The sequence below is a fragment of the Chelmon rostratus genome, chromosome 8 (genome assembly GCF_017976325.1).
Source record: "Chelmon rostratus isolate fCheRos1 chromosome 8, fCheRos1.pri, whole genome shotgun sequence".
Classification (NCBI taxonomy): Eukaryota; Metazoa; Chordata; class Actinopteri; order Chaetodontiformes; family Chaetodontidae; genus Chelmon; species Chelmon rostratus.
Genome location: NC_055665.1, coordinates 13,698,591 through 13,712,185, shown reverse-complemented (window position 1 = coordinate 13,712,185; position 13,595 = coordinate 13,698,591). Strand labels below are relative to the sequence as shown.

Sequence of the window (13,595 nt, the reverse complement as noted above, 5' to 3'; positions counted from 1 at the left end):
TTATCAGTCTCGGGGGGGATTTTATTATGTCAGGAAATTTATCCACAATGTCCAGAACCTTGGCGGAGGGAAAAGACAGAGTATGAGCCCTGTTTATTCTCATATCAAATCAGAAAATCACTGAATCAATTAGCTCTCCCAGTAAATGCTGTCCAAAGTGCAAACACTTACAAAGTAGTCAAGCGAGTCATAAATCAGTCAATGATTAAAAAGATCAGTGTGGATATTCTGGACAGTGTATCTGAATGTAATCTATATGATGTGTTAGTAAAAATGTTAGATATGTGGGGCAGGACACATATTTACTCATCATTAAATTAGTGTATTTCACTGCACATCCACATACTGAGATAAAGGACAGACACTACGTCCCATCTTTGCAGCTCTTTTTCCTTCTACAGCCTGCTGTTCTCTTTTTGTCTTCTTCATTTTTATTTATTTTTTAACGGTTGAGTCACCACAGTGAGGACAAATACTTTTAAATCACATTCCCTCTGTTTCTTTGGTCTAAAGGATGGACACATAAACACAAAAATGTAGAGAAAATTACTTGTAACTGCGCCACAATGAATGGGCTGCATGAATGAAATTTTAACATCAAGTCCACCTTAAAATAGCTGTCTTTCCTTTAACTTTCCTTTAAACATGTGCTTTTTTGTTTTAGGCTGAGGAGCACAAAATATTTTTTTCTAGGAAATACAGTGAGCTTAAATATTTATCTTTTTATCTTTATCCTTATTTTACTGTTAAAGATTTCAAAAATATGTTTTGACCGTTACAATAATCATTGCAACAGTGTGGCAATGCTCAGCAGCAAGAATGAAAAACTGATATCCAATTAAAAGAGCATGCCACATGACCTGCTGCTGTCCCTTTATCATTGGTCCAATGTGATGTGATGTGATGTGGCATGAATCAATCCTTGAAAAGCAGGGCAAATTCCACATCAAACCACAACAAATGAATTATTGTTACATATCCGGATTATATCAGAGCAGTCTGTCACATGATTAGAACAATCAACAATATGATATTTTTTGTCTTCCACACCAGATATGGTCAAATTCGCAAAGGGACTGAAATTCTGTTCAGTCTGAATCAGATATACCTTTAAAACACAGGAAACTGGTGTGAAGGGACAGAGCTGATGACCAAGAAAAACTAATATAGACAACTATAAAGCAGATAATTTTCTTTCATTTCATTCAACAATTATCTGTAGCTACAATACATCTGACTGACTGTTCCGGTTGTGTTCAGGCTTACTTAAAACAACAAAATCACTGTATAAATGCTATACATGCTTAAAGCTAATTTCCCAGTTTAGGATTTATCTTACGGCCAAGATAAAATCACCATCACACTGTTATGATCCAAAGTAACAATATTTTTTTTCAACGTTAGAAAATATAATTTCATAGTCATAATTCTACTCATGTCTAAACAAGATAAGGTCTGAGTCGGATAAAAGTGGATTTAGCATTTAGCAAGTTCAAGTTAGAAAATTAGCTAAACTCTTTAACTGTAGCTGTGATGTGTGATACTGTGTCACATGCTGAAACTTATATAAAACTCTTAAAAATCAATGAACAACGTGTCGTTAAAAGTTAGACCTCTGCTACAGGTCACTAACCTCCTCACAGGCGACCGTGCTGCTCCTCATTCACGCCCGTCGCGGTCATGATAGCATCCCGAGCTGAAGTCACCCCAACAGCCCAGCGCGCGCCTGAGTGACACGCGACCGTCCCGCTCCCCATACGGCCTGTCGTCGACTTCCTGTTTCTCCGTGTGGAGCCACAAACATGCGCACTGATGATCTGACGGCTTTACAGCCTCCAGGATACTGTAAGCAATTATATCTTGTCCCATGCTTAGGCTCTACATTATCTTGTATAATTGGTTAAATGTCTCAAATAAGATTTCTAGGAGCCATTGTTACATTTAGTAACTGACTGTCACCCGATAAAAATAAAGTTATAAAGTTGGGTTAATCTGTTTCCATCTTTAGGAGCGTAGACACTGACTTTAAATGCAAAATAGCTTATACCATATCATCCCCATTCATGATAGATGGGTCGTGCAAAAGGCAATGTTGCAATGCAAAAACATTAACTTACATTCTTGTCTTGGTGCCACCTCGTGCTATCTTCATCCCAGTATCACCATGCAAAAAATGACATTTGAAGCTGATGTTTTACAAACAGGTAAAACATATCACCTCATTTTTATTATGGATCAATTTATATTTTGTGATTCTCAGTATGAGTTTGCAGGGAGGGGATTATTTTCATGGTATTAATAACCGTAAGTGCAACCATTCACACCTCCGAGTTATTCATAGTCAATAATCAGAAACTACTGTACTTAAAATGTCTGCGGTTTTCATCTTGACTGCTCTCTGTGTCAAAGTGAAAGATTCATTCCTCTTAAATAAAATTGAAATACCTATGTAATTGATTTTACATTTGTAGAACCCGACAGAGGTGGTCCGACTGCAGTGTGTTATACATCTTTGACTCATTCACCATTCCATCAACATGAAAGAGGAAAAATGACTCCAAACCAGGAAAGCGCCAGATCAATACAGAAAGCAAAGCATTTCACTTGCTTCAAAACCGCTTTTATTTTCCTCCTTTATTTCTCCAATATACATTTAATGTGACATTTTCCTGCAAAGAGAGCTTCTAATGAACTTAAAAGGACATGATATTCAACTTTGTTATGATAAAACAGTATTACTACAGCCCAAACATTCACAATGTAGCTGTTCACAGTCAACCAAGTGGTTTCTGTTTGAGTGATTTACTTTGGGCTCTTACTGTAGTGGTCCTGCAAACGAAGTGCAACGTTGCCCTCTGCTGAACAGACGTGGTTATCATTCCCAAATATCTCCCTGCAGTGCATCCTCTGAAGTGATCGTCATGTAATCCAGGCAAAAAAAAGCATATTGCTATCCTTACATGTGGGAAACAGATACAGGTGTGGTCTGTTTTACATTTTGTTGGTCATCAACATCTTCTTTTGTTAATGTCAGCACTTCTGTCCTGGATGGATTTTCTGAATAACAGAGGTCACATCTATCATTCCTCTTTTGTAGTGGCGATTGTGCTGAGCTGGAGGAGTTATTTAGGGATTACATGCAACATGAAAGAAACCTTAAATAGTGCTGAAATGTTTTTCCTATCTCTGCTGTGTTCCTAAAAAAAAATGGAAGCTGTCCTCGTGCCCTTCACTGCAGGTAATTTTTGTTTCAGTTTTTTTCAAAATGAGTTGATTTGGGAAGTGGATTTGGACACAGCAAATATTCCTTGAAATGACTGGAATTCTGATGATGTCCATCTGCTCACATCAAATAATATGAATGTTAGAAGACTTATTTTTAATAAGACTATGCATTTTTCACATGTATGATTCAAGTAATAATTCACATAAATCATATTTGTATTCTACTGTATTGTCTGAATTTGGCAGCAGGCTGGTCTAGCAGGTAGGGAGATTGTCTCACAGCTGAAAGTCAAAGGCTCAAAGTCATGGGGAGGATTTTTGGCACAATGATAATGTTTACTTGCAGACTAAATTTGTCTCTTGGCAACGCTGTAATTCATTTAAGTAGTTGATAAAAGTTTTTAGGTTGCTATTAGGTCGTGGCTGTTGATCCTCCTCTTAGATGCTGTTATCACTGGTCAGCATGCTGCAGAGTCCAGAAATCTCAGCCACCTGGCCCCAGGCGACCGTGACATCCCAGTAATGTTTAGTTCACTTCACCCTCAGCGTCAGGCCACAGTGGTTCTTCTCCACATTGTCTCTCTGCAGTGAAGTGGGAATCTTGGTCATCATGATCACATTATTAGTGATGGCGGTGGCCGTCCCTCCTGAGGCTTTGGAGCTGTGCTGCATGCTGATGATGTCACCACTGCTCTGCTCAAGCTCCGCACGACGGAAAATATTTCTCACGGTGGCCTGAGGGGGACAAAGGCGCTAAATTATTTAGTGGATGGATGAGTAAATAAGTTAATGAATGAGGACAGTGGACGGACACATTATGGCTTTGGGGAAGAATGGATAGATGGACATGTGGCAGAGATGAATGATGTTGGCATGGACGGGATGAAGGAAGGGGAGGAAGAGGACTCCAGCATTACCTGGAAATTATTTGTAACAAAGCAATAGACGACAGGATCCATACAGCTATTCAAACTGCTGAGAGTGACAGTCAGGTGGTAGACTATCACACGATGAGGCATATCAGGGTAGAAGTACACCACCACCTACAACACAAAGACATATGAATTGACATTAAAGCAGCAACATATATTGCATCATCGTCTGCTCTGCTTGATTACACATTTCACAAAGTTTCTGGCGTGTAACCTCTAAAAAAAACAAAGCACTGTGGACTAGTCACAGATTACTGCCCGAGCATGGACAAGAGTTATGAGCAGCTCGACCAAACCAAATGTGTTTTCTCTGTCAGATTGTATCATTTGAATAAGTTCTGGAGGGCTTAAGACCTGTTAAATGATGTGTCACGCCTGACCCTCACTCACCTGTCTGACGTGGAAGGGTGTGAAGCAGACAGTGAAGATGATCAGGACTGTGCTCAGCAGCTGGACAGCCCTCCTCCGCCTCTCCCTGAGGAAATACAGTTAAAACCACTGTGACAACCCATCAGCTGTAAGCCTCCAGTGCTTCCAGTACTGCAAACGTCAAGTGAGTCACTTTTTCTCAGCCCTCTTATTCTTGTTTGGTATGTTCTGGTATAAAAAGCTTGGATATGCAAAAGACTGTCATTTTAAAGTTTGATAAGGCAAATAACAGACCAAGAGCAGAAATGTTACAACGTTCTGTACATCCTTACTGCTGTCTATGTAGTATTAAGCATTGGTTATACCTGCTCTGCTGCATCAGGCGGCGGTCGATTAGTGCCCACATAATCCGCAATGTGAAGACCACAATGATGATGAGGGGTAGAAAGAACTCAGTGATGGTGAGAAAGAGGAGCTTTGAGAGGCAGCAGCCCGCATGCTGGAAAGCAGTGGAAAGGAAGGAGTAGGTGACCACGATGGCGAACAGCCAGACAGAGACACACACACATTTGGCCACACTGGAGTTCCTCCACCGACGGGAAGCTTCAACCTTCAGGGACAAGAGAAAATGTTTTGAAGTCGGGTTGAGCGGGTGTCCAGCATCACTGCGCAACCAGGGACAGCTCCGGCTTCAAAAAACGTCACTGAGACCAATTCTGATGCCAGAGTCAAAACCCACCTGCACGATGGCAAGATAGCGGTCGACACATATGCAGGTCAGGAACAAGATGCTGCAGTACATGTTGACAAAGTAGCTGAAAATGTGCAGGTAGGAGCAGATGAGGCAAGTTCCTCCACTGTAGTAGAGCAGGATGCGGGTCGGCAGCGAGAGATTCACCAAGAGGTCCGTCACCGCCAAGTTGATGGTGTAGGTGACCGATGTGGTCTTTTGCTTGGTGCGGAAGCAGAACACGTAAAGTGCAACTGTGTTGAGCACCATGCCCACCTGTGGGAGAGGAGATGGTCAGTATGAGTTCTGTTCTGTGTTGTATAATAAGGGTTCCTGAAAAGATGCCTACCAGGAATATGAGAGAGTTTATGACCATCAGTGCAATCCAGAGACCATAAAAGTCATTGTAGAGGCCCTCATCTAAATGAGCCAGTCTCTCAAGATATCCTTCCCCGCCACTTCTGTTACTGGGACTGTCTACCACAGACAGGATGGGCAATGATGTGTTGATAAAAAGCCAGGACTCAGTGCTGCTGAAGTTCACCATAACGATGATGACGATGATCCAGAGTCGGCGCAGAAACTGTCAGAAAAAAAAGGCACACAATGTCGTCATGCAGTAAACACGTACTTTAAAGTTTAGTCTGGATGCAAAACGCGAGATACAGCAGTAAAGGTTGCTATAGTGGCCATTTGTTCATTTCTGTACCCGCTGGTAGCTTCTGAGGGGCTGCAGGCCACACCAGCATGCATCAGGCGAAAGGGAAACACTAAACACACATTCGCACATTGGGAATGATGTAAAGCCAGTGCAAACACAGGGACAACATGCACAGCTAAGGGCTAGGATTCTGTCTCTTTTTTGTTTTAGCCTCACTCTGTCTTACTCTTCGTAATGTTTACGTGGTTAATGAGGCTGATTCACATGCACAGTCCTTCACAAACATCCCTCTCCACTCCCTGCCCTGATGTCCACTTTCTCCCCCGTCTCTGACCTCTGTGTGCATGTTGCTGTTGGCATGGCCGCACTGACGAAACCACTTTAAACCAAAAGCTGATTTATTAAGAGTGTCTATTTATAATTTAACTTTATTTATTTATGCCGACAGCAATGTTCTGCGAGAGGCTGTGAGTACAGTATGTTTATTTAAAGTAGTTTTTATTGAGGATTAAAAAAATGTACATTTTTACTGGCGCAGATCTAATCCTTTTTGGAAAACTCAGAAATAACACATTTACCTCTTTCTGGCTAAGGCGTGACCTTTTCATGGAAAAGAAAATATCCTGTGCGGTTTCACCTCATTTACGTAGCTCAGACCCAATCAGATCTGAGCCGCAAAAAGTTACTTTGTGCCTGCCTAAATCAGTCCTCATCTGTATGTCCTGTCTGTGTTTATTTACCTCTATAAAAGACGCTGAATTCTTTTCATAATTTGGATAAACAGAGTGGATTAGGGTAAACTGGCTAAATTCTCTGTGCATGTGCTTGGACAGTTATTTTCTGGATATTTACAGTTTCAGGTTTTGGGTCATTTTAGTTCATTCATCATTCTACAAGTTCACACTGGGTGCAGCAGTGAGACTCTTACAACCCCAGTAACATGTTTACTGGCTTAAGCAATTCCGACTCATTACACCACAGTACAATACAGGAGGCTCAGTCAAATCAAACATTCAACAAGCCAGGAAGAAAGGCACGAGATGAAGCATCCACTGCTGATCCTAAAATAAGTGCTGAGTCGCAAAAGGTGAAATGCAGGCTACGGTATGTGCAGTCGCTACTTACAAGTACAGACAACAGTTAAAAATATAGATTACTTCAAAGGCGTGCAAGAAACTGTCACAGATGTCGCTGCGACAAACATCATTTTCAGGGTGTTTTTCACATTTTTACAGCACGGCGATAATTTCTTACAGTGCACAAGCAGAATCCTGCTGTTATGAGACTTTATGAAATCACACACTCACGTTAAGTATGTGACCCTTTCCATATGGTGCTTTCAGCTGTGAGGAGGAAACATGGAAATATGAAGTGGACTTGACCAGGTGTGAACATTACAGAAAGCAGAGGATAGTCATTTACTGTGCCCCCATATTTCTAGATAGATAGATAGATAGATAGATAGATAGATTTGAGTTGAGGATTATGAAGCAAACTCATGATGAATCTGCCAGCATTCAAAACTGTCAAAATACATGAGGTTAAACATCCTATTTTCTGCGGAGCATCCCAGTGAGGCTGGCATGCTACTGTATTCCTCCATGACAAATGTTGTTTAATTGCTCATGTGAGTCCCAGACTGCTTAGGTTTTAAGAAGCCTGGCATATTGTGTTGTGTATGCTCATGGCTCACAACTAATCTCTCACAGCAAAATAATCATCCCGCTGATGAAAAAGGCTAATGAGAATAACACGCTCAGCCGAGGGTGAGGCATGAATAATGCGATTCATCTGCATTAACAAGACCAGTACAGCCACAGAACATTAAGACCACTGAAGGAAATAAATGGCTGCTTTCACAGTAACATCCCCTGATATTGTTCAGCTTACTGGAGTAGTTCATCATCATTAACGGCACTAACGAGTGTTATGAACATTGCTCTGGGGAAATTGTGTGTTAAACTTACTTCATCTGTTCACAAACAAATGACAATGACAAGTAATATATTCCAGCGGTTTCCAGTGATGTAGTGTTGAAGACGGTCTTTGGAAAGATGAATGTTCTGATGCTGGCCTACAACCCTGATTCCAAAACAGCTGGGACGCCGTGTACGCCATAAATAAAACAGAAGGTGATCATGCATATACTTGACTGAAACCAGTATAAAGACAATATATTTAATGTCTGACCCAATCAACTTCATTGATTTTTGGAAATATATGTTAATTCAGAATTTGGGCCAGTATCATGACTGTATTAAGGATGTGGGCCCGAGAAGCAAAGCCCATTGCTGCATCCCAACTGTTTTGGAATCAGGGTTGCAACTATCCAAACCTACAGACCGTGCCTACATTAGGGTGCATTCAAATATAATAATAAACGTCTGGACAATTATAGGATAGATTATGATGAAATGCTGTAGGAAATCTTCCTGTCTGCCTCAGAATGAGCTCTATTTGCTTTGATGATGCCTTAAAAAGGGCTTAAAATCAGTGATTTCCTGCCCTCTCAAGCTTCAAGCCTGTTTCACCTCTCACTGCATCGAGCATCACTGATGGCTGAGTCAGAGCTGTGCTCTGTTGCATCTGTAAACACACCCAAGAGTGATGTCAAGGTGACCTGGAGTTCACCTGTGGGCCAACACAACTGAGAGACCCTCAGAGAACCTAAACCCTGCAAGGCTGGGGTGTTAAGTTACTCTGAACTTTCAGCAGAACACACAAGTTATTGGACCTGTTCTTAACCCAAACTGCATTCAGAGGCACCAATTGAAAATAGATGAAATAGTGCGATAGCAATCTACTGCGTCACTGTTGCTCTCCCGTTGTTGCTCTTCCTCTTCCAACATCAAAGACTGTGGTGATGCAATGGCTGTAAAGTGATACTGAGAGGAGAGCAGAGGGCCCAGAGGCAGATCACAAATAACACTGTCCAAATAAATTCCAGCAGCGTGGGAGTCCCGTTTGGGTGGTGTGTGTTTGTGTGTGTAGAAGCTTGTGTTTAAGAAAGAAATATATAGAAGGGGAGAAAGACACGCTGGGATGCTGGAATTCAGATCTCACGCTGTCCTGCATCAAATTATAGCTTCACAGAAAGCCCCCTCGAGGCAAACGGAACATTTTGTTGCTGCTGTAACTCTAATTTTAGTGATAGTTGTGCTTGTACTTACAATAAAATTTCACAGGGGGCCTTTCCATGCACTCTGATTGTGTAACATATTGCAAATATGCTCTGGGATGGAGCATGCTCCTTTAAACACTCATTGCCGGATGATTTTGCTTGCTTGATCAGTCTATTTAATGCAACAAGCATGCATTTCTAACATTTTGCACGCTGAACTTACTTGTGACAAAAACTAATCAGGCGTCTGTTTTAGGGATTTTATATATTCATACATGTTTTGATTAGTCTGGTTTTCTCAATAAAGCATGACTCTAAGACCTGATTTCTTCTCTCTTGTAAAAACAGTATTCTGACACAGTTAATGACCACTTACCTCCAGAGAAAAAGAAGAGACCAGTCAAACCAGTAGACTATCTCCAAACAAGTCAAATCTGTCTCTGATGAAGTTGGAGTTTTCCTCGTGTCCTAATCCAAACATCCTTGGTCAGTGTCCAACCAAGTGATGCTGGATCTTCTCCAAGCAAGGCTGCTTCAGCTTTCAGTGATCCGGGCACCCTCTTATCATCTCTGAACACCCACTTCCGTCAGTCGCTGGAGTGGTTCAGCGTTTCAGAGAGGATCCCGTTTGTCTTGTCAGTGTGTCAGTTGTGTCTCTCTTTTCAGATTCTCCAGTCATGCCACTTGGCTGCAGTAATCAACACACTGCATCAAGAGGCACCCCTGTCATTTCTGTCACTTTGTCAGCATGTCTGCTGCTACTCAGTGTGTTGTTTTCTTTCTAGATTTCTCAAACATCCTCAGATCTTTCTGCCTACTTCTGCTGTTGTATGTCTCACTCTTTTCAATGTGTCTTTCTTCTTCTTCTCTCCTTCTTTTTCTCTCCCTGTTAGCATCATTTTGACTCTCTCTCTCTCTCTCTCTCTCTCTCTCTCTCTCTCTCTCTGTGCAATGATTCTTTCTACTTCCCTCCCTCTCTCTCTAAATCTTCCCTCAGTTTGGTCTTCAGACAGGAAGTCTTAGTATGTGTTTACATTCTGCTGGGACATGCACATGCATGCCCATGGCCAGTATGCACACACACCAACACACACATACACACACCAGTGTTACAGTGCACATGCACAAATGCATGCACGCCCCAGATATCCTCAGGCAAGCAGCATCACAAGCATAATTCATACATTAAATATGTGACATATTGTGTAGGTCCATAAAGTCATTGTCCAAACCATTAAATATTATCATGTACTTAGCCTAAAAGGATTACTGTAAAACACAAATGATGGATGTGCTGTATGTTCCCTCACATAAAATAAAGACAAGAAGAAATAAGTCTTCTTTATAATGTAACATTTTTTCATTCATATTCTATAAACAAAAAATTTCAACAGGAAAAAAAGTTTAACTCCAAGAAATATGGTTTGATTTTACCCTCTTACAGGCTCCAAATTTCTTCTGTGGACCAGGGCAAGAGGGCACATTCAAATGTGTGCTCTTTGACAGAGGAGAGAGCACAAACCTTTCAGAGTCCAGGCTCAGCTCCTGCTCATGGAGCTGGAGTTACATAATTCAGCTGTTGTGAAATAGTGAATGTGCTGCACACTACATTCCAAGAGAATGCAATGTGCGGCACATTTGTCTTAAATTAATGTTAATGTGAAAACAAAAACAGAAATTGAGTTACGGCCTTTTAAACATAAAACCCACCATCATCAGTGTGTGTGTGTGTCAATTTCACATTTACGTTGAATGAAAACTCAACATTTTTTTTATTGCAAAAACCTTTTCAAAGGTTTGATTAAGAAGAAAATATGGATCTTTTAATCATTTGGAAAAACCGACTGCGTGTGTTGTTGGCGCTTCCATAAATCTCTCCCTCCTTTTATGTAGAATAACGTCCGAGTAAATCAGGCGTCTTCTATCAAGGAGGAGGGATTTGGTCAACTGCTGTCTTATGATAAATGTGAATATGAATGAGGAGTGATATATGGGACGGAGCTGGAAGACAAAGACAGACAGCCCTCTGATTTGTGCTAGATTAAAAACACAACATTGCCTGTGTGCTGGAACACCTCTTGTTTCTACAAACACGATCATAAACCTGCAATAAAAGAAGACTGTGATCAAACCTGATTGTGATGCAACACCAGTGCCTTGCCACGACTACTTTCACAGTGACATATTAAAAATAAACTCACAAACACAAATTCCTGAACCTGAACAGACCTTTTCATCTTACTCTGCTGAGCTCCAACTACAAGCGATTTGATGTTCTTTTCATCCTGACACAAAAAAGTGATGGCAAGAAAACAGAAACAGACATCACATCTTAATGGGGGTAATCACTTCTCTAATGATGAAACTTGCTTCATCCAATTGTATTAACCATCCACTGGCTGCTTTGCACTTACTACTTAAACAAGAGGACTGAAACATTAGGATTTTGGAAAGTAAAAGAAAGATTCAGTATTATGGTTGAGGTAGTTTGCATTATGGATGTTTTCTTAGGAGGGGACAGACGACTTGACAGGAAACATGAAATATATTTCATCTTGACTAAAAACATCAGGGTAAAAACTGATCAAACTCAAATTAATTATGAGTCATATGTCGCCTTCAAAATGCTATTTAGGACATACAGCCTTTGATTGTTTCACCTAAATATCTGAATCTAAATACACACATGCGTGACTAAAAGTTATATTTCAATGTAGGGCTCAGTCTGTCTCTTTATGGCATGTCCCCGGACCTACGCTCCATCTGTCTTGCAGAATGAGACAGGTTTGTGTCTCCTGGTTTCCTGTCTGGGGGATCATCATCGCTCACAGCTTGTCAGCGTTCTTTGGAAAGATCCGGAATAACGGATGTCAGGAGAAGAGCCATGGATCAACCTGTTACTGCCGCCGAGCACAAAGAGAAGGTGCAGGACGGGGATAGAGAGGAAAGAAGGGGGGAGGTGTGACAAAATGAGGTAACGCAAAGAGAGGAAGACAGAGGAGTACAGTATGTTTGTCTGGATGTTTGCATGGAGAGGTGACAGATGATGTGACATATGTTTGTGTGTGCACATAAAAAGGTGCATGAATGCGTGACTCAGTCCAGCCAAGGGAGCTGGAAATCTTTGTTTATGTCAGAAACTGTCTGAATATTGATGATATTCAAGGTTTATTTGTCAGGAATTAGGAAAGGGATGATGGAGGATTACTGCTGTCCTGCAGCAAAAGCTCACTCTTTGCCGCTGGTGGTGCTTTTCTCAATTACCCACCGCTTCAGAGCACTGATATATATATATAAAAAAATGAGACTTTAATGACCCCTGAAGAAAATGACTTAGTGTGATGATGCTGATGCAGAATTTTTTTTCTTTTTGCCACTTCCTCAAACCTTGACCATAAACAGTCCCAGGTCCCTACATGAGTGTTAACATGCTTTAAGATGGTTTTTGGAATGAATTCATCTCAATTCTTGGAATTAAAAAAATAATAATAAGGAAAATAAGGTGGTGCACTTTTACTGTGAGCTGATTCTCTATATTGCATCGCGTATCCTGCAAAGCCCCGTGTCCTGTCACATCTACTCTCTAATCCCCACTGATGATTGTTTAACCAAATGTCACACTCGAAAGAGCACGCACACACATGCCTACAGAAACTTTGTGATTTTCCTCAGACTTGCTGTTTAATTCACTGTCAGCCTGACAAAATACAGGTTCACAGTCCTGTCCTTACATTTCTGGATGACAAATCCACACACACACACAGACTCACACACAACTTGTGCCACACTTTTTCTTCCCCTGGCTAAGATGCCCAGTAGCAAAGTCGTAAAATGATGTTCACCACTGTCTTAAGTTTGACATCAGGTAGGTAGCCTAATCATGATGTACATCGCTGACTAATGGTCGCGTTCAGTATTTTAACTTGTGCTGTGTTAAATGTCTGTGACTGAAACTAACACAAGAGGATGTGAGAATTAAAAGTGACTGTATGGACACAGTACAGAGACATGGCAAATGAGAGAGTCACTCCATCATAGGCAAAGGAGCAGTGAGAAGATCTGGTGGAGCGTCAACACGGTTTAGAGGCAAACGCAGCAGAAAAACATCAGCACGGGTTTGTAGAGCTAAATCATTGCCTGGAGGCACTGAGGTGTAGATCCCTTCACAGCCTCCAGCAACACGTTTGTTTATTTGAACAGCAGTTATGGTTAAAAATTAGTGTACATACAGCAGTACACACTGGATCAGTGTTGAGGGCTGAGAGGAGTGTTGAAGGCAGCTAGGAAGAAATTGCAGTAATTACATCTTGTGCTGGACTCTGCAGTGAGGTAAAGATCTGATTCACTGGATGGTGTGGAGTGCAGAACTACTGTGAATTAAAAGCTGACCCATATTGGCCGCTGTGTTTCTGCAGTCACATTAAGGTTATTCACAATCTGACTATGCTAATACAGCATCTAGGGGTTTGCATTTTCCTCAACCGTTCTGTTTGATGCAGTGGCTGTTTCAGGTAGGTGTGAGCATCTTCCGTTACTTTGGTCTAATCAGAAATGTCC

The 13,595-nt window shown here is 41.2% G+C and overlaps 1 protein-coding gene across 1 annotated transcript; it reads right to left on the bottom strand.

Moving 5' to 3' along the window:
• Positions 1-3,756: 3,756 nt before the first annotated feature.
• LOC121610312 (G-protein coupled receptor 20-like) lies at positions 3,757-13,431 on the bottom strand. Its single transcript, XM_041942347.1, has 8 exons — positions 13,428-13,431; positions 11,940-12,133; positions 5,606-5,839; positions 5,266-5,532; positions 4,892-5,136; positions 4,548-4,632; positions 4,143-4,268; positions 3,757-3,960 (listed from the first exon to the last, which is right to left on the bottom strand). Exons 1-8 carry the CDS (start codon positions 13,429-13,431, stop codon positions 3,757-3,759), a joined length of 1,359 nt encoding a protein of 452 aa, XP_041798281.1.
• Between the last annotated feature and the right edge of the window lie 164 nt (positions 13,432-13,595).

What these genes read in the sequence shown, in the direction of transcription:
- LOC121610312 (XM_041942347.1), bottom strand. An exon ending in CGCCTGATGCAGCAGAGCAG is followed by an intron (nt 4,633 to 4,891) that starts GTATAACCAATG and finishes GTATTTCCTCAG; the next exon opens with GGAGAGGCGGAGGAGGGCTG. An exon ending in CACCCTTCCACGTCAGACAG is followed by an intron (nt 4,269 to 4,547) that starts GTGAGTGAGGGT and finishes TTTGTGTTGTAG; the next exon opens with GTGGTGGTGTACTTCTACCC.